The sequence below is a fragment of the Rattus rattus genome, chromosome 14, assembly GCF_011064425.1.
Source record: "Rattus rattus isolate New Zealand chromosome 14, Rrattus_CSIRO_v1, whole genome shotgun sequence".
Taxonomy (NCBI): Eukaryota; Metazoa; Chordata; class Mammalia; order Rodentia; family Muridae; genus Rattus; species Rattus rattus.
In genome coordinates this window covers 68,696,583-68,717,593 of record NC_046167.1, presented here as the reverse complement: position 1 = coordinate 68,717,593, position 21,011 = coordinate 68,696,583, and the positions used below count along the sequence as shown (strand labels likewise).

The following is a 21,011-nucleotide window of genomic DNA, read 5'->3' as shown; positions in this document are numbered from 1 at the left end:
TCACAAAATCAGAGACATGTCAAACAACCAACCCCATGATCTACTCCAAGGTCACGGAACCCAAAACAGTAGGTGACAAGATATGATAAAGATCAGAGCTGGCATCGATGATCTGGAAACCAAAAGAGTAACGGGAGACAAAGAAGCAGAGACAGTTATTTGAAATGATGATCAAAACTGATAAAAACCATTGCCCAAACTAAGAGGGGAAGGCACACATTAATAAAAGTAGACACGGGCTGGAGAGATGGCTCAGCGGTTAAGAGCACCCGACTACTCTTCCAGAGGTCCTGAGTTCAATTCCCAGCAACCACATGGTGGCTCACAACCATCTATAAAGAGATCCAATGCCCTCTTCTGGTGTCTCTGAAGACAGCTACAGTGTACTTATATATAATAAATGAATAAATCTTTAAAAAAAAATAAAAGTAGACACTAAAGAAGGCAAGATGGCAGCACATATGACTAAAACCTAAAGAATCATTGGGAACAATTTGTAAACCTGAACTCCGTTAAGTTGGAAAACTAGAACACATACGGCCTGCCAAAAATGAACAAAGGCATACCAAATAACTAAACAGATAAATGACAAGCAATGTGGTTGAAATATTAATAAAGAAATTTTTAAAAAGGGACCAGATATAGTCGTGGATGGATTCTGTTATATCTTTAAAGATAATCCTTTGTTCCTCAAACTATTCCATAAAATAGAAAAGGACACTTCCCAACATACTCCACAAAACCAATATTACCCTTTTGCCAAAAGTAGATAAAGACACAACAAACAGAAAAATAAATTACAAGTCAATTCCCTTAAACATATATGTGAAAATCCTTAATGACAACACTTAATATTCACACCAAATACAACAATCCATGAAGTGGGTTCACCCAAGAATTTAAGGATGGTTCCACGTGTGCAAACTGATAAAGAATACGGCATGCATAAGAACCCGGGTTAAAAGCCACATATTCAGTCATAAGAACAAGTGTCATTCTCAGGAAAATAGAAGGGACTGGAGATGACTGTGTTACATGTGACATGCCAGTCTCACAAAGACAAAATACCAACTGGTGTTTCCCTCATGTGCAGCCATCTGGGGATTTGGAGGAGTCTGAACATAAAAGAGGAACCCTGGGGATGTGGAAGAGGACAGTGCTCTGGTTACCTGAGATGGCCCACGAAGTGCTGTGCAGGGGGATTAGGGGTCCCTGAGCAACTGAGGACAATCAACAGTGTGCTGCACCTGGCCTTGGGTGGCTCAAAATGCAGAAAAAACATGGGTCGGTGTCATAACACCTAACTCAATGTGGTGCACACAGCAAACAAGACAGGGTGAGGGAATCCCTGAGAACAAGCAGTCTAATGGCAGACGGCAGCAGACAACACAATACCTAGGTGCTGGATGAGTAAACCGGGGAGCGACTCTCCTGACTTCGTGCTCAGTGCACATGCACCTCGGCGCCACCTCTGCCGCTAGCGTCTCTGTAAAGAAAGTTCCGCCTGCGACATAACAAATCAGACACCAACTGCCTCAGTAACCCTCGCCCACTTCCAACTGTGCCGCCTGAGAAGTCCAATTGGTCACATGCCTAGAGTTTAGCCAATCAGATGAGCCAGGTCGAGTGGGCTCTCCTCATTGGTCAGGTTGAAGTCATGTGACCTGTGCCTAGTAGGTGCTGAGAGAGTATTTGCTCTCAATCTAGGCTCGAAAGCCTGTGGATGCTGGTGTGGAGAGGACCCTTCGCACATTCCATAGGATGCTTTGGGGATTGTGCCTACTCATGCCGCCTCCTCCACCCTACTGCCTTCTGGCCATAGGAGAGCTCATTGCAACACTTCTTCCCCTCCCAACACCATTTCACGTATAAGAAATAGCCTGATTTTCTGAAGGTCTTCGGAGTTTGGGTTTGCCTTGAGGGATGTGAATGTCAAGAAACTGTAGACTTGGGGTTAGGGATTTAGCTCAGTGGTAGAGCGCTTGCCTAGGAAGCGCAAGGCCCTGGGTTCGGTCCCCAGCTCTGAAAAAAAGAACCAAAAAAAAAAAAACCAAAAAACTATAGACTTGCTGGGTCAACTATTGACTTGTTAGCTGCCGGGTCCGGGGATCAAAAACCCCTGTCATCGAGGAATTGACGCACAAGGAGAAGTGTTTGCCCCTTAAGGAGCCGGAGTGTGCACTGTCCTTTCGGCAAGAGCCCTTTTCTCTTCCTTAATGTCTATGCCCAATCTATGTTAAAAAATTTTCTTAATGAATTCTAAATTTGCATAACAAAAAATTTTGGCATACATTACTTTATTTTGGCATACAATATCCTAAAAGATGAAAGTCATGGAGTATATGATTAGTTACTTTTATTTTGAAATTTCTGTTTCTCAAAATTACTCCTTTCCGGGTATCTCGTGTTCATTTTGAAAATATTGTTAATTGAACAAGTCCCAAAATTATCTGTTGCATGTCCTAGATTTCCTCAATATTACTTCCAGCCCTTCATGGGGCCTGAGAGGTAGCTGAGAGTTCTACATCTGGATCCACAGGCAGCAGGAAGAGAGACAGCGGGCCTGCCTGAGCATTCGAAACCCCAAAGTCCACCCCTAGGTGACACGCTTCCTCCAACAAGGCCACACCTTCGATTTTGGTTTTATTCTTTTGTTTTTTTAATTAGTTTTGTCTAAATGTTATTTCACAGGAACCCCTCCCCCACCCCTACCCCCTCCCCCACATCCATATTTATGAATGCTTGGTCATTGGCACTATTAAGAGGTAAATCCTTAGTGGGGTAGTTGTGGCTTTTGTTGGAGGAAGTGTGTCACTTGGGGTTTCAAATGGTGAAGCCAGGCCCTAGTGTCTCTCTCTGCCTGCTGCCCGTGGCTCCAGATGTAGAATTCTCACACACCTCTCAGGCCCCACGCCTACGTGCTGCCAAGCTTCCTGCTATGATAATAGACTAAACCTTTGTAAGCCAGCCACAATTAAACGTTCTCTTGGTGGTCGCGGTGTCTCTTGACAGCAATAGAATATCGATTAGACACACAGTGTCTAGCTACACTTCCTTCCTAGACACAGAAACGTCTCTCACCTCTCCCAGGATATAGGCAGAGTTTCAGCTTTGTTTTGTGGTGACACAAGGTCACATACTCTTGGATTATGACAATCCTCCTGGGTCAACCTCTCCCTCCACAGTACCTGGCTTATAGGCATACTTTTCCACTGATGGCCTTGATAAGAGATTTCAGCACTGCCTTTTTTGTTGTGTAACTTCGTTTCCTCCCAGTTGTGTTTCCTTTTATCCTTAACTGCCACAATGGATTTTTTCCCCCAAGCTATTCTAACAGTTGCTCTGGAAAGGAAGGGACAAAACTCGGGCATATATGTACCTCCTACTGTCTTACTCAGATCGCCACCTGGTATTTAGTTTGACTGTATACATGGAAACAAGGATCATTGGGGGACAGGCGGTGGAGGGGGGTGTTTTTCTAATTAAAATGTGCCTTCTCAAATGGATGGAACTGGAAAATATCATCCTGAGTGAAGTAACACAATCACAGAAAAACAAACATGGTATGCACTCATTGATAAGTGGATATTAGCCCAAATGGTTGAATTACCCTAGATGCACAGAACACATGAAACTCAAGAAGGATGACCAAAATGCGAACGCTTAACTCCTTCTTTAAAAGGGGAACAAGAATACCCTTGGGAGGGAATAGGGAGGCAAAGTGTAGAACAGAGGCAGAAGGAACACCCATTCAGAGCCTGCCCCCCACATGTGGCCCATACATATACAGTCACCAAGCTAGACAAATTGATGAAGCAAAGAAGTGCAGGCTGACAGGAATCAGATGTAGATCTGTCATGAGAGACACAGCCAGAATATAGAAAATACATAGGCGAATGACATCATTAAACCACCGAACTGAGAACGGAATCTTAGAAAGGACTGAAAGAGCTTGAAGGGGCTTGAGACCCCATATGAACAACAATGCCAAGCAACCAGAGCTTCCAGGGACTAAGCCACTACCTAAAGACTATACATGGACTGACCCTGGGCTCCAACCTCATAGGTAGCAATGAATAGCCTAGTAAGAGCACCAGTGGAAGGGGAAGCCCTTGGTCCTGCCAAGACTGAACCCCAAGTGCACGTGATTGTTGGGGGGAGGGCGGTAATGGGAGGAGGGTGGGGAGGGGAACACCGATAGAGAAGAGGAGGGGGAGGGGTTAGAGGATGTTGGTCCGAAACCGAAGGGGAATAATCAATAAATGTAAATACCCGGGTTGGGGATTTAGCTCAGGGGTAGAGCGCTTGCCTAGGAAGCGCAAGGCCCTGGGTTCGGTCCCCAGCTCCGAAAAAAAAAAAAAAAAAAGAAAGAAATGTAAATACCCAAGTTAATAAAGATAAAAAAAAAAAGAAAATCATATACACACATGAAATAAAAATGAGTAAATACTAAAAAACATATAATTTAAGTTTGCTTGTAATAACATTTCTTTTACAATAAAAAAAAGTGTCTCTCCCACAAAGGATTTTAGGAAATACATTTTAAAATGTTATTTTTGAGTGCCTGCATTTAATTTTCTTTCTTTTTTTAAAGATTTATTTATCTATTTTGTGTATTTGAGTACACTGTCACTATCTTCAGACACACCAGAAGAGGGCATCAGATCTCATTACAGATGGTTGTGAGCCACCATGCCTGCCGTTGCTGGGAATTAAACTCAGGACTTCTGGAAGAGCAGTCAGTGCTCTTAACCCCTGCGCCATCATTTAATTCTTCAGAACAGTTTTTGTGACCTCATTGTTGCATGCTGAGGAGATGTGTGACCCTGTAGGGACACCAGTTGGTCCTTTTGTCTCTCTTTAGAGAATGCTTCAGAGTCCCCTCACTTTAGTTACAAAGAGTTCCCCTGTGTTGGGAGCTGCTAGTGCAGATCAGGACTCAGAAGTACACCAAGAAACCTGCGTTTCTTTCTGCTTATGTCATCCAGGACTGTCCCACTCCTCAGTTGTGCACTGGGTTTTCAGAGGTCCAGTAGACTCATTTGGCATCTAAGACACAGCAAGGGAAGGGTTGGTAGCAGAACTGTGTCCCTTTGTGCAAGGAAAAGGGAACACATCTGTCATTAGTCTACAGTCCTTGTATTAGTCAGGGTCTCTAGAGTCACAGGACTTATGGGTAGTCTCTATATAGTAAGGGAATTGTTTGACGACTTACAGTCTGTAGTCCAGCTCTCCAACAATGGAAGTCCAACAATCTAGCAGTGGCTCAGTCCCACAAGGCAGGCAGGAGAGGAAAAGAGAGATACCCTTCTTCCAATGTCCTTTATGTATGTCTGCAACAGAAGGTGTGGCCCAGATTAAAGGTGTGTACCACCACGCCTGAATCTGGGGCTTGTTTTGTCCCAAATGACCTTGAACTCTCCTTGCCTTAGGCTCCTGGATATCATAGCCTCTTGGCCTCAAGATCTCCATGCCAAGATCCAGGTCTTGCAATAGCTCCCTGCTACAATTCTCTTGGCACTGTAAATTTCCTTTTTCATAAGTGGCTTTTGGTCATGGCGTTTTACCCCAGTGAGAGAACAGTAACTACTGTGATATCCCTGGAGTGTCTCTTTAGTGTGTGAGTTGGTTTTAGACCCTTGACTGGGCTTTTATCTCGGGGAGTTCTTAGGCACTCACATTTCTCAGGTGCTGAAAAGAAGCCTCCTTAATTTCCTTGGACTGTTTCTTAGTGAATGACACACTAAATGTCTCCTTGCAATTGCTCTGACACTCTGTGATACCATTAGCCCGTGAAATTTTTGATACAAAATTCCCCACCCCACCCCCATGTTTGTCAGCATTCCAGTTTCCTTGAAGGCAATTTTCTCTTTTCTTTTCAGAACTAGTTTCCTTGAATGAGGAGAGAAATGAATCCCATCCATCGCTGAATGCTCTTTGCTCTCCGTCTTTGCCTGCCTACTCTTTGCCTGTCTACTAACTTTCCTTTCCACCCCCTGTCACTTTGTCAAGTTCTCAGCTAAGTACTGGATACCACATTTGCACATCTGGATTCCTCGGGAGACAACGGAGGCTGCCAGTGTTCTGGGGGCAAATGGAGCCTGAGCAGTCTTAGTATCCTTGGCTATCACGCACTGCGGGACCGTGAAAGGCAGCCACAGTCTTCTATAGATTTGTGACCATCAGTCACTCAAGGCAACAAACGCCCTCAAGACACATCTTCATTATAATGAGGTACCTAAAGGTCTGGAGGCTCAGCCAATAACCTTTCCTTCCCAGACACTCCTCCCTGCAAAAGAATCTCAGGCCATCTGACCCAGAACTCCTTGAGCTTTTGCTCCCTCTCACTGCCTCCATTAACCCTGTGAGGAGCAGGTAACCTTCCTTCTGGCCCAGGTGCCAGAAAGTGTGAGCTCTGGCACTCAGTGATGGGATATCAACAGCCACGGTTTTAGGGGTTCCAGCTGGGTGCTTAGGGGGTTCTTATGTTGGCCTTAGGGAATAATTTTCAGATAATCAGAAGTGTTCTGGTTCTTTCGACAGCTCTGCTCTTCCTCAGAACTGATTGCAGCATATGTCTGAATAAGAAAGCAGTTTTCCAGGACCTTCCATAAGTTTGGGCTGATTTGGGTAATGAGGCTGCTGCTTTTCTGTGGACATGGAGGAGTACTAGTATGTTGTCTCTCTATACTGGTAAACCTGGGCAGAGATTGGGGCAGAGACTACTACAGGTCTTAATAACACAGGTCCCTTTTATTTGTGTGCTATATGGTTCTTTTGGACAGCCAAGCTTCTGACAATCACTTCTCTCCTGGTTAGAAAGGTTTGGGTGTCCCACATGCAAACTCTCTTGATTTTGCTTTTCTGGTTTTTTGTTTCTTTTGAATTTTTGTTTCCTGGAGAAGTGTGCACCGATGGCTCGGCAGCCTAATGCAATAGAAACGTGATGCAGCTTACTGCAATGATGCTGGCTCCGAGGGTGATAGTGATTGCATGAAGCCTAATGATGCTAATCTGAACCCAAGGACCCATGTGGCAGAAGGAAAAACCAACTCCTGTAAGCTGTCCTCGTACCTGCACACATGTACCTGGCCTGCATGCACCCATGCTCCCCCCCAGTGAATTAATGTAGTAATTCATTACTACATTACAGGTAGAGAGCTGGCCCCTTGAATCAAGAGTACTTGCTCTGGCAGAAGACCCAAGTTCAATTCCCAGCACTCACACCAGGTAGCTCACAATTGCCTACATATGTAGTACTCTATGCCTTACATATGAAGTACATATGCCTACATATGTAGTACTCTAGTTACATATGAAGCATACAGACATGCATACACACACACACACACACACAAATAAAAATAAATAAAATAAACCCAAATTTAAAAATAATATATTTAAAAATTTTTAACATTATGTGTATAGTTATGCATGTGTGCACACCTGTGGGGTGTTTGCCTGTGCACATGTTTGGATGCCAGAGGTCAGTTAAAGCACTATGCCCAATTAGTGTGGTGGCATTATACACACTAGAACCTGTATCCATCCTCTCCCGGACCCACTGTTCCACAGGTGCTACCCTTGCCCTTTAATGGCCAAACAACCTTCCAGCATTCTGTATTTGCATTTTCAAATGTCAAGGTCTTAATTAGCATCCTGTCTCCTGAAAGCAGCTGTCTTGTCTAACTCTCCTGCTTTTCCTTTTCTTCTACTTGACTGCCTTTTGACACAGTTCCTTGCCCTCTTTCTACCTGGGGGAAATTCTCACTCTGCTTAAGTCTCTGTGAATTAAACTACTTATTCTCCCTTTTCTGTGTTTGACAATTTTTTCAAAAATTTGTGGGCTGGAGAGATGGCTCAGTGGTTAAGAGCACTGACTGCTCTTCCAGAGGACCTGAGTTCAAATCCTAGCAACCACATGGTGGCTCACAACCATCTGTAATGGGATCTGATGCCCTCTTCTGGTGTGTCTGAAGACAGCAACAGTGTACTTATATATAATAAATAAATCTTTAAAAAAAAATTTGTCTGCCTCTACTCTCAATTTCTCTAGCTGCACAGCCAACTCTGTTACTTTTTCAGAAAGAAGAAGGAGGAAGGAACCCTCTTATTTTTCCATGTTCTCTATTTATTTATTTATTATTATTATTATTATTATTATTATTGTTGTTGTTGTTGTTGTTGTTGTTGTTATCCCAAGTTTCCATTTTTCCACCTGTATTTTTTCCCAGATGCTCAGCTAATATTTCAATCTTTTCTTAAACAAAATAACCTAAAATGAGGAAAAGCAAGAAAAAGAAGAACCTGCTGAAAACACACCACAGCCTCAGCAAACACCGCATGGGTTTTTGAAACAAAGTATCCATTGCTCCTTTTCCTGCCTTTTGCTCTAGGGCATTTGAAATTAAACCTCCCTATTCTGCCTTGCCAAGTTAGGCCCACTAATAAAATGGATAATGTTTTACAACAATAACCAGTGTTCTTGACTCCCTTCCAGCCCCCTTCCCGGTTTCCAGCCCAGTCTCTTCAACCATTTCTTCCAACCTTTCTCCACCATGTTCTCCTCTCACTCTACCAGCTGCCCTCTCGGCCTCCCCCTCTCTCAGCCTCAGCAGGCGTTGTTTTTAATATCCTCTCCTGTTCCCAGAAATCTAAGAGGCAACCAATATTGAAGGCCACAGGGTCAAGCAGTTTGAACAGCTAAGAATTCTTAGAGGGCCAGTTGACCTGCAACTGGGGATCCTTTAGGAGTCTAGGCCCACAAAATGAGTCATATTGCAATAAGCAGGTTACGTTTTCCCCTCAAGCAGCTTGGATCTGTTAGGTCCATGGCCACAAGGGCATTGCTTTATGAATTCTTTGTTGAATGTCAAAGAGTTGCTTGACTTACAGGTGCCAATTTAAAAGAAAATGGACAATATCTGAAGATCAATACCGAAGACCAACTGGTGGGAAATGCTTTCCAGCCGAAGGTAAGAACAAATTTGGAGGGCTGGAGAGATGGCTTAGAGGTTAAGAACACTGTCAGCTCTTCTGAAGGTCCTGAGTTCAGTTCTCAGTGACCACCAGGCAATTCATAACCATCTGTTGAAGAGTCCTTTTTATTCCAATTTGTCTCCACTCAGAAACTAGGCTATAGGCTATCCATCCTAAGTGTAAGGTACTTTGCTTCTGTCTGGGTTGCTCGGAGGTGAGAAGCTCCTATTTCTGGTTTAGCACCTCATAATAAAACAGCGGGAGGCTAGGTAAAGTAGCCTTTGTTCTATCTCTCAGTAAGGAATTGCTCTTCTCCAAGTCTCAGGAAGAGAAAGGCAGGGAGGCCTGTCTCTGCACTTTTTTCTCAGCACTTGTACAACTTTCAGAGTGTGTGCTCAGAGGTAAAATGATCACTATGAGTTTGCACAGAAATTCAGTTCACAAATTGAATAAGAGGTTTATAATGGAGAATGTCTACATGCATATCCACTAGGAGCAATTATCTGGTTAAACATTCATCTTTTGTTGCTAGCTTACAGATTCATGGGAAGTTAAAGACGGTAACTAAGCTGTCCTTGAAGTTTTGTATAGATAAACCCAGTCAATATCTTATCTCCTGTTTTTATACCTGTGGTCCTGTGGTGTGTATTTTCTTTATGACCTTCAGTTAATGGCTTCTGTAACCCCTTGGAATGTGCCCTAGGTTTTAGAAGTCTGATACTATCTCAGCAATCAAGCAGTTCTGTTATAAAAGGGCCTCAAATGTCTTTGTCTGGTCACCATTCTGAAATGATGGTGACCCTAGCATGCTAGTTGTTTCTGCAGAATAAACGCTCTATCTTTGTATAATATCTCAGTCTGGGGTCTTCTTCAGCAAATTTCAGACCCTTGCACTATAATGAGATCTAGTGTCCTCTTCTGGCCTGCAGGCATACATGCAGGCAGAATGCTGTAAACATAATACGTAAATAAATCTTTTTCCCCATCTTTATTAAATTGGGTATTTCTTATTTACATATCAAAACAGAAACCAAGACTATATGGCATCATCAGAGCCCAATTCTCCCACCAAAGTGAACAGTGAATATCCAAACACACCAGAAAAGTAAGATCTACATTTAAAATCACATTTGATCATGATGATGGAGGACTTTAAGAAAGACATAAAGAACTCCCTTAGAGAAATGCAGGAAAACACAAGTAAATAAGTAGAAGCCCTTAGAGAGGAAACACAAAAATCCCTGAAAGAATTACAGGGAAACACAATCAAACAGGTGAAGGAATAAATCTTAAAGAAAAATCAAAGCGGGAGGAAGGATAGAGGAGGAAAAGGGGATGGGGTGGGGGGGAGGCCCCAAGACCTGATACCATTACTGAGGCTATGGAGTGCTCACAAAAAGGGACCTATCATGACTGCCCTCCAAAAGGCCCAACAAGCAGCTGAAAGAGTCAGATGCAGATATGTGCACCCAACCAATGAACAGAAGCTGCTGACCCCTCTGGTTGAATTAGGGAAAAGCTGGAGGAAGCTGAGGAGGAGGGCAACCCTGTAGGAGGACCAGCAGTCTCAATTAACCTGGATACCCCGAGATCTCTTAGACTCTGGATCACCAATCAAGGCAGCATACACCAGCTGAGATGAGGCCTCCAACATATACAGCAGAAGACTGCTGGATCTGGGTTCAGTCAGAGAAGATGCACCTAACTCTCAAGAGACTGGAGGCCCCAGGGAGTTTAGAGGTCTGGTGGGGTGGGTGGGGTGGGGACATCCTCGTGGAGACAGGAGGCAGGGAGGGGAGGAGGTATGGGATGTGGAACCGTTGGAGTGGACCAGGAAGGGGAATAAAATCCGGAGTGTAATAATAAATAAAAAATTTAAAAATGTCGAGGGCGCCAAAGTAGCTCTGCAGCCTTTAGTAGTTCTCCTGGGCTCACTAATGTCCGACCACCGGCAATGGCTCCCTGTGTCTGTTTCTTGTCTCTACCTCTGCCTCCAGTGAGGCTTCTTGAAGCTGCTTGAACTCTGGGCCTCTTTAACCTTTTGGAGTTATTTCTTTTTTTTTTTTTTTAATTCTTTTTTTCGGAGCTGGGGACCGAACCCAGGGCCTTGCGCTTCCTAGGCAAGCGCTCTACCACTTAGCCAAATCCCCAACCCCTGGAGTTATTTCTTAATGAGTGTGTTTGTGTGCGTGTACGTGTGCGTATGTGTGCGTGTGTGTGTGTGTGTGATTAGTATGTGATGTGTAATGTGTAATCACATTAATAATCAAAGTCAGAATAAAACAACTTGTGTTTGACAACTGTTGTGTCTTTAAAAAGACCATAGAGTGCAGTATGGTGAGGTGGGAAGGATACCTAGGAGGACCCATGCTGAGGCGTCCCTAGTTTATTTAGGTCATGGGAAAGGGGATTGAGAAGGGAGTAGAGGCAGGGGCTGGGGGAGGAAGGCAGGGAGGGAGGGAGGGAGGGAGGGAGGGAGGGAGAGGAGGAGAGGGAGAGGGAGAGGAGAGGAGAGGAGAGGAGAGGAGAGGAGAGGAGAGGAGAGGAGAGGAGGAGAGGAGAGGAGAGGAGAGGAGAAAAGAAGAGGAGGCCAGCCAGGATCACATGGACAGAGACAGGGGCAGGGGGAGGGGAGAGATGGAGAAAGGGGTCAGAGAGTAAGAGAGAGAGAGAGAGAGAGAGAGAGAGAGAGAGAGAGAGAGAGAGAGAGAGAGAGAGAGAAAGAGAGAAGGGGCGGAGAGTGTGAGGAGGGGCCCAACAGCCCCTGTTTTAGCAAGCCAGGCCCCCCTGGCTATTGCCAGGTAACTGTTGCTTAGAGCCTAGAGAAATGCCAACAGCTATCAAGTGGAATTGGTGTAACTTGACACAAAGTTATATGATTGCCTTATTCGGTAACTTCTCACATTGTGCAAAAGCAAAAACGTGTGAGTGTTTCTGGCACAGCACACCCAGGCAACTTGTTTTTATCATCTGAAATATCCGTTATTTATTAAATAATTCATTATTGGGGAAATTTAATTTTTTTAAATCCCTGGAGGCCAAGTTCATAAATGTTCACTAACCACTGACCCTAACCACGAGGCCCTTTGATTTCACCTATTTCTGAGAGGTCCTGTTAAAAATATAAAAACCTTGAGAATGTAAAAGTTTGGTTTCCCAGGGAAGCAGACTGGGCTCTTCAGAAGGAGCTGCTGAGAATGGACTGTCAATCACTGATGGCTCTGACAAAGGGAAGAGCTGTATTGGTCCCTGGAGTTTATACAAGGCCCCACCAAGTATAGTGAAACTGAAACAGCAGCCAGTCAGAAACCAACCTACGCAGTTTCCCCAGCACCCACCAATAAAGTTTTTACACTTGCTATAATTCCCCTAGTTTCCTATTTAAAAAAAAAAAATTCCGGCCCTTTGTCTGGGGTTGACATTTTTTAAGTGGCTGACCCCCCCCCCCCGCATGCAGACTTCTTGCTTTCTTGAAATAAAAACTCTTGCCTATTGTGTATGTGAGTGGTGGTCTCTGTGCAGCAATTTCAGACTTAACACTCCGACCCCTGATCTACACTTTGTCTTCCTCTTTCCCAGGTAATTCAAGCCTTGGATCTTTTTTGATGCCAGAGACACTATTAGTGACTCCATATACTATCTCTACCCATAGTTCCCAGTGGTTTCCTTTCGATCTGTAGTTCTGATAAAGATGAACTGAAGGTCAGAGCCAGGCTGTGCACCCAATTAGAGCGAGTGTCAAAAACAAAGAGAGCGCCCTTAGGCTCATGCAGGAGATAATAGCTCAGGCCTAAACCATGACTCCGGCACCTGGAATGTTTAACGTCACTTCAGTAACAGGGCAAGGCCTGGAGAGAGAAGACGCCAAGAGGATTTAAGGAGGTTCAAGTGCAGGGAGAAAAAGTCCTGGACAGAAAGTAAGATGCCTGATGAGAGCCAGAGTAAGGTCCAGATGGAGGATGCTGTCCTAGCAGAGGCTGCAGCTGAGATCAGGACTGGTCCAGCTGAATCTCCATTTAGCATTTGCACACTAGGTACCAGAGCAGTTCACACCACACCTAGTCACTGAGATAAAAGATAAAATGCAGAGTGGCTTGTGGTTGCCACGTGGGGAGTTATGAGTAGGGATGCAGATCAGCAAGTTTTCCCTTATTCATTTTTTATAAGATTTGTCTTTGAGATGAGTCTCACTATGTAACCCTGGTTAAGCTGGAGCTTGCTATGTAGAGTAGACTGACACTGAACTCAGAGATCTGCCGGCTTGTGATTTTTGGATGCTGGGATTAAAGATATGCATCACGTGACCAGCTTGGAGCGTCTGTTTTGTATGCAGTCGATCTTGGGTTTGATATCACATTTGTGCAGATACCCGGGCACACGCACAGACACACACAGACACACACAGACACACACAGACACACACAGACACACACACACACACACACACACACGGCCAAGGGGTGAAAATGAAAAGTGATTGCAGTATCTTTATTGGAAGCTGACTATCTCATGTCATCATCTGCTGTGTCTGAAGTTGTCCAGAAAGCTGTCTTCTGTGTCTCTTGAAAGAGTGAGTTTCAGGCACCCCGTTGAGGTGGACTGAGGAGTACCTAGTGAGTTGAAAGGCATTGATTCAGGGCTGGGCAGAGCAGGTGCCTGGCAATGTTAGAAGTAAGGCCCCTTATAAGGGCCCTTCTGGGGTTGCTCCCATTACTGTCTGGTTAGAGAACTTCCAAGGAGCTAAGTGTCTGGGTTGTGGAATTTCTTTTCATTCACGGGGAAATGTGGTTGTCCTCTGAAAACCAACTCCAGCCTACTGATATTAATAGGTATGTCTAGTAATTCCCTTATAGAATGTGAGAATATCTAAACTGCTAGGTTACAATCTTCAGATGCCTGGAAAAAAACTGGCATTTTCTTCCTCCTCCCTCCCACAAGACAGGTTTGTAGTTCTGGCTGTCCTGGAACTCACTAAGAAGGGTGGCCTCAAACTCACAGGAGAATTCACCTGCCTCTGCCTCCCAAATGCTGGGATTAAAGGTGTGTGGCACTATGAGGGAATGTGGAAATCCCACACATGGGAGCACTTACTCTGTTTACAATTTAGCAACAACAGAACCAGTGGTCCATTTACACAGGACAAGCTTAAGACAAGTGGGTGAACATACATGTGGAAGTGAGAGAATATAACCATGACATTTAGGAATTGAATTGAATCTACTTATAATGCCCTAAACATGTTTATTAATGAAATTTTATCAAGTGGTATGAATTCTCACCTGAAAACTGACAGCCTAGAATATATCAAATTGACCTAGTTAGCAATCAAAAATAAATTGAGGGTTGAAGAGATATTGTTCAGTGGTTAAGAATACTTGGTGCTCTTCCTTAGGACCTGAACCTGAGTTTGATTCCCAGCACCCACATGGTGGCTCCTAGCTGTCTCTAACTCCAATCCTAGGGGATCCAATGCTCTCTTCTGGCATCGGTGGGTACCAGGCACACATGTGGTGCACAGACAGGCATACAAAGAACCCATACGCATGAAAAGTCTATTAACCTTTTAAAAAATTGAAAATCTGACTGATATGCTATCTAGTATCAAGAAAAGCAATATTAGATAAGTGGAGACACCAAATAATTAGGATTGAACAATCTCTAATTTTTATACAAAAATTTACTTAATTTTGAACACTTAGTAACATACAAACACAATTTAGTGCATATAAAACCTTTTAAACATTGGCACCCAGAATTGATAAACTTCCTAAGGGTTACGTGTGTTTTTGCAAGTATTCTGTGGGTACCAGAGGAGGCCAGCAAGTGTTGAGATCACCCTGGAGGTAATCAATGAGAATGCTTGGAACCCAACTCTGGTCCTCTGCAAGTGCAGCAAATGCTCTCTCTGGGCCCAACTTTAGTAATTTTTTTTTAAAATCACTTCTCTGGGAGACCATAAAGCTAGTTTGTGATGATATGGACTAAGTTTGTGTCCCATCCCTTGGGATTCTTCTGTTGAGATCTTACCTGTCAAGACAGCATTGGGCCTTGGGTTTAGGAGAGGTTTGGTTCAGCAGTGCCTGTGCCAAGGCTTTCTGAGGTACTGTTTCTTGGTCCAATAGCTTTTGGCACCACAGACCATGCTTTCTGTGATCTTTGGTCTATGTTCTACTTGATGTAGGGAGGAGCTAAGGCAGAGAGTCCAGATTGTCTTGTGTTCACCAGGGATAGTACAACCTCTTAATGGCCTTGAGTTTGTAGACTTGTCTGTCTCTGAGTGCAGGCATTAAAGGAATCTGCCTCTGCACTCTCACACGATGTCCTCGGCTGCTTCTCTCTACTGGCACTTCCTGTTCGGTGCAATGGCATTTGGAACTTTTGACCCTAAACTGTAGGATTCTCAGAGCAAGCCTTTTGGGGGTGTGTGGCGATGTGCATGTGATAGTCACAACTTCTCTCCCACCATGATGGTCCCAGGGATCAAACTTATCAGTCATACCTTGCTGGCCTAGAGTGAGGCACTTTTAAAGGTAACCTCTGGTGTCGATGACTTTGTTCTCTGGGGTAGTGGACAGTATAAAGCTACTCTCTTTCCAGTTTATGTGTCCTTGCCTTTGAAGCGTTGTACTAGTTAGGAATGTTCGCTGACCTGGCCATGCTACATAATCTCAATGTGATTTATGGCTGGCCTTGACCTAATTTGTATTCTTAACTGTGGTAGGTGGGAAACCACATCAGAAAGACTTTAATGTGGAGTTGTGGGGGTCATGCAGTACCAGGCGACCTAGACTGGGATTAACCATGCCAGCAGTCAGTTGTTGTGCTTGTTGCTTAGATGGTGGCTCCTGGTGGCCAATGTTCTGTATACTGTCACATTGCAGTGCCAGGAATGTATCCTAGCTCCAGACAACACAAGTGGTTAGTAAAGAACACCGAAACTTGCAAACCACCCTGCTCAAGTCATCCAGATGTCCACCATCCAGTGTTGCCTTCTCTAGAGGAGAAACCTCCAAACACCAACTGGTGACACGGGGAGCTGCAAGGCAGGCAATGGGGCACAAACTCTTCTGTGTCTCTAGAGTTCCAAACTAGCTACAGCCATAGAGGGAGACCATGTTTAAAAACATGAAAGTAGGGCTGGAGAGATGGCACAATGGTTAAGAGCACTGATTGCTCTTCCGGAGGTCTTGAGTTCAATTTCCAGCAACCACATGGTGGCTCACAACCATCTGTAATGGGATCTGACGCCCTCTTCGGGTGTGTATCTGAAGACAGCTACAGTGTATTTATAGTGTACTTAATATATAATAAATAAATACTTAAAAACAAACAAACAAACAAACAAACAAACCATGAAAGCAAAGCCTTCCAGCTTTCTCCACTCACCAGTCTCTCCCAGAGCCTCTCAGCAGGTGCTGAGGATTCTGAGCTGTTAAATTTAGCTTTTCTTTGCTTTTATAATTGAGCTTTCCTGGGCTGACCACTTTAGTCGCCCAGCCATCTGTTTTCCAGTTCTCCCATGTTTTAGCTGCTGTTTCCCATTTTCTCTAGCTTGTGGGTTTGTGTTGAGTGTTTTCATGGCTTTGTGCGTACAATATTCAGACGGTATTTCCAAAGGGTCCATGTTGAGGAATCTGATGAGTGTGGCTGAAGGTGGTTGTACCATGAACTGAGGCATTTGTGCCAAGGCCATGAACCTCAAGCTGTTCCCGGACACTGACTGTTAAAGGCAGGGACACTAAATCAGATCTCCTTCAAACTGAGTTCTGCTATAAAAAACAAACAACAAATCTTTGCCTGATAACTGTGCTTGCTGTGATTGTTTTTAGAGCTGTGAGTCAGGAGAGCAGAGTGGAGAGCGAGGCAAGCCTCCCACAAGTGTTACAAAAGGAGGAGAAACCTATTGCCAAAGAAGATGGCTGGAAACCCCAAGAAGCCAACTAAATCCCGCCAGTGTCCTAAGGTGTCCGGAGGCTCGTTATGATACTAACACCCCTGGGCAGAGGCTTGAGATGCTCCTTATAGACACATGCTGCATACACTTAAATGAACTGTAAGTAACAGAGTATCCTTAAAACACGACTCAAAAACAAAAAAGCCCACGCTATAAATGAGCCCCCGGGTGAGGCCTAGGCGAGCTGACGTGAAGATCCAGCTCTGCACAGTGGAACCTTTGAGCTCTGGCCGCCCTCTGTTCCCGCTTCCTCCCTTGGCAGTGCATCTTTTTCTGCTGTGATCCACACTCCTCTGCACCCCGGCGTCACCGCACAGCTCTCCAGGCTTCCCCCGATCACTCTCCTTCCTTTTCTCCTGTCAGACCGTGTGAGTGTGAAGTCTCTAACACCTGCTCCTGGTGGCACGCATTACCCTTCACGTACGTCTCCTCCAGTAAGGGTGTGTACAACCATCTCATTTCGTCTTGGCGGCTGCTCCTTTGAGGACCCAGAATCTTGGAAAGAGGTAATATTCGATGTTCCATTCACTGTCTTAATATGGAGATGTGGTTTAGCCTTTCAAGTTTCATTAAACTATGAGAGAATAATTACTTCCAATACAGTATCTGAGAGAGTGTTTACTTTGATTTAATCAAACTTAAAATATTTCATCAAATTACCCAGGAAAATCCAGGTAGCAGAAATATATAACATATCCATTTCTTCACAAGGTCACAAATCAGTTTTACAAGGCCATATATATATGTATGTATATGTACTATGCCATTTAAACCACTTCCGCTTTCTGTACTGAAGAACTCGAGTATAGAAATAAGCTTTGTGGTGCTGAGGTAACGTTAGGACCCTCCCCCACAGGACTGCATAGGTGTTTAAGGTTAAATGTGAACATTATGTGAGGTCTCAAGTCAGTCAATCCCCATTTGAATTGCAGGTTCAAAGCAGCATATTAGACACGAGTCCCAGGGAGATACCGTCACTGAGCCTGTGTGTGTGTGTGTGTGTGTGTGTGTGTCTGTGTGTAAGGAGATGGGCAGATTCAGGAGGGCAGGCTGACTGAGGGCATACTGGTAACTAACTGTTAGCCATCTGCAGTCGTTGGCAAGACAGAAACATATATAGTCTTCATATTCAAAGTCTTCATTGGGATATCTTCTGTAATTTCTAGAAGACAGAAAATTGTCAAAAAGTCAATATTCTATATATTGCGACTAAACATATTTTTTTTTCTTTCTTTTTTTTTTTTCGGAGCTGGGGACCGAACCCAGGGCCTTGCGCTTGCTAGGCAAGTGCTCTACCACTGAGCTAAATCCCCAACCCCCAACATATTTTTTAAAAAAATGTTAACTGCTTATCTTGAGCCCCAGCCTAAGACCACTCTGACCTCAGTCCTAGCTCCTAGGGGGGAATCTTTAAACTCCTGGCATGTCCTGATAGGTGTGTCCTTGTTGCTGACAGTAGGGCTTTGATTATATGTTAGCGTGTGTTAGTGAGGTGACTCAGGGCAGGGAGCTGTGAATCGTGTGGACTGCTTGGTAACTTGTGAGACAAAAGACAACCATGCAGGCACTGAATTAATCGAGCCTATACATTAATCCTCAACAAAGCTCTGGATACAAAGTTGTACCAAGCTTCCCTGGGTGGTGAAACCATGTGGTCACTACTGGGGATCCGAGGAGGTAACACTGGCCATTCCTCCATGAGGAAAGGGTGACTTGAATCCCTATTTAGGGATCTTCCATTCTGCCCGTCCCATCTCTTTCTCTGGGTAATTCTAGCTGATATAATCATCAATTTGTGAGTATGGAATCCTTCTGGCAAATTACGGGATCTGAAGGAGGTTTGAGGAAATGCCTGAGGCCGTGTTGGTATCATAAGTGGTGGTGGCAGCATACAGACGTCGCCCCCACCAATGCCCGCATCATATTATGAACTTAAGCCTCTTACAGTCAGACTGCAGGACACCAAAGACAAGGGAAATCCTGAAAGAAGCTAAATCTAGAGACATCTGACGAGAGAGAGAGAGAGAGAGAGAGAGAGAGAGAGAGCAATCAAGCCCGAAAAATCCAGAATGCAGCAGGACAGAGGAAAATTCAGACCAGGGCAATGGAAGTGGGACGTAGAGAGGCATACGTGAGAAACCGTGAGAAACACGTCAAACACTTGTTCTTGATCTGTGGGAGATGCATGACTGAAAAGGGAAGGGGTCAGCTGCACTATCGGCTAAAAGTTTCCAATCAGAGTTGATTCCTGAAGAGACTGGTTTTAAACTTAAAGTCAGTAAATAATAATGCTTTACCTAGAAGTATGAATGTTCAGGTTAATTCTAAAGAAGTGAACTCTTATCCCCACTTTAACGTCGTGGGACCAGGAGTACTCCCGTCTTGCCCAGGCTAGGCGTCTTGCCCTCAGCTACGCCTCTCTGTTAGGTCACTGTTATTTTTAACTATACTGTGGTTAATTTCTAAGGAAACTGCAGAAACAATCAGAACGAGACGAACACTCAAGACTTCTTTTTCGCAGCTCAAACACAGCTGCCGGTACCAGACGCCCTCCGGAGGCCGCGGCCGCCTCACCTTGTGTCTGAGTCTCATTCAGGAACAGCTTTAGCCTCCGGCTGCGCAGTCCAAACACCTTGGCTGCTTCGTACACAAGCCCTTGGTGGGTGAGCCCGTTCTGTCCAAGTGGGTTTTCAAGCAGGAGGGTGCCCACAGTTCCTGTTAAACACTCTAGGGAGGGAAGAAGGAACTGGGTTACTCCCAAGAGCTCTCGTTCCACCGCCAGCTGCAATGGCGGACAGTGTCAACCCGCAAGTCGGAAGGCTAAGAAGTGGGTGCAGGGGATGACAACTGGACAAGCTGGAGGCACAGGATGTGCAGATGTTCACAGAGGTGAGAAGAGGGGGAAGGAGAGAAACTGACACTCGACAGCCAGCTGCAGGGAAACCTAACTTCAGTGCAGTAAAGAGACAAGGATTCCAGCAGAAACGTGAACAATGGTGTCCACCGTTTCAGGGCAAGATTTCAAGAAACTAACAAGCTCCCACTGCCAAATCAATAGTTCAGGCATGTAGAGGTAATTTTCACCTTCGAGGGTATTTCTGTTTTCCGACTGTCAAAAGGATGGTAGTCTTTCTACAGAAAGGTACCAAGAAACCAAAACAACTGCATGCCCTGAAGCAGCATGGGAGTCAACAGTTTGATCATTAACATGGAGAGGTGAGGTCTCACCGCGCAGCCCACGGTGGCCTCAAACTTGTGACCTTCCAGCCTCAGTCCCTGAGTGCTGGGATTACCGGTGAGCGTGCACCACCATGCCTGTCCGGCGTCCATTGACGTTGATCTGAAGACCTGAAGGCTGGGTCAGGGAGTTGAGCCTGGGAGGGAGCCCTGATGCCCAGTGCTTCATGAGTTGAGCACAGAGGATGCACATACCTTGTGGCTCTGCGTTCACGAGCTGCAGGTTGATGTACTGACAGAGAAGGGTGCTGGGGCTGGTGGCTGGAGCCCGGGATGCTCCTGCAGTCACACACAGCGTCCTTCCACTGAGGCTCAGCAAGTCAGTCTGGTTCTGTAATTCTAGAAGAAGCAATTCTGAAGTCAGCTGCTTTCTTCTATTTTACCGGCATTCACTTCCAACATCACTATTATCCACCCTCAGTGGCGCTTTCATTAATTTTCTGAAGAATACTGCTTCCTCTGCAAAGCCAGGCTTTAATGAGACCCAAAACTATTCTTCATTTAGCGTGTGTGGCGTGTGTGTGTGTGTGTGTGTGTGTGTGTGTGTGTGTGTTGGGGGGTGGGGTGAGATAGATGCTGGGGACTGAACCCATGGCCTTCTGCTTGGTAGGTCTGGATTCCGTAAGGCTCAGGAACTGGGATAAACTCACAGCTCAGCAGGAGGGCTGAGTCCTGATCTGTCCCATGGCTAACAGGGACAGGGAGGGTAAGGGCTTCCTGTATGACCCAGGTGTCAGCCATGCCACAGGAGAGACACAGCAGGTAGACACTGCTAAAGAGCCAGTTGTCCAGAGACAGGAATCTGCTGCACGGCAGACACCAAATGATAAGCTGTCCTCTG

The 21,011-nt window shown here is 45.0% G+C and overlaps 1 protein-coding gene across 1 annotated transcript in view; it reads right to left on the bottom strand.

The window, feature by feature from the left end:
* Positions 1–17,535: 17,535 nt before the first annotated feature.
* Positions 17,536–21,011, bottom strand: part of Iars1 (isoleucyl-tRNA synthetase 1) — a 47,012-nt gene continuing 43,536 nt past the window's right edge. Inside the window, exons 32-34 of the mRNA XM_032884430.1 lie at positions 20,366–20,524; positions 19,508–19,660; positions 17,536–18,095 (exon numbers count right to left, since the gene is read on the bottom strand). Coding sequence (XP_032740321.1) covers positions 18,013–18,095; positions 19,508–19,660; positions 20,366–20,524 — 395 coding nt within the window. The 3' untranslated portion in view covers positions 17,536–18,012. The remainder of the gene's footprint in view (positions 18,096–19,507; positions 19,661–20,365; positions 20,525–21,011) is intronic.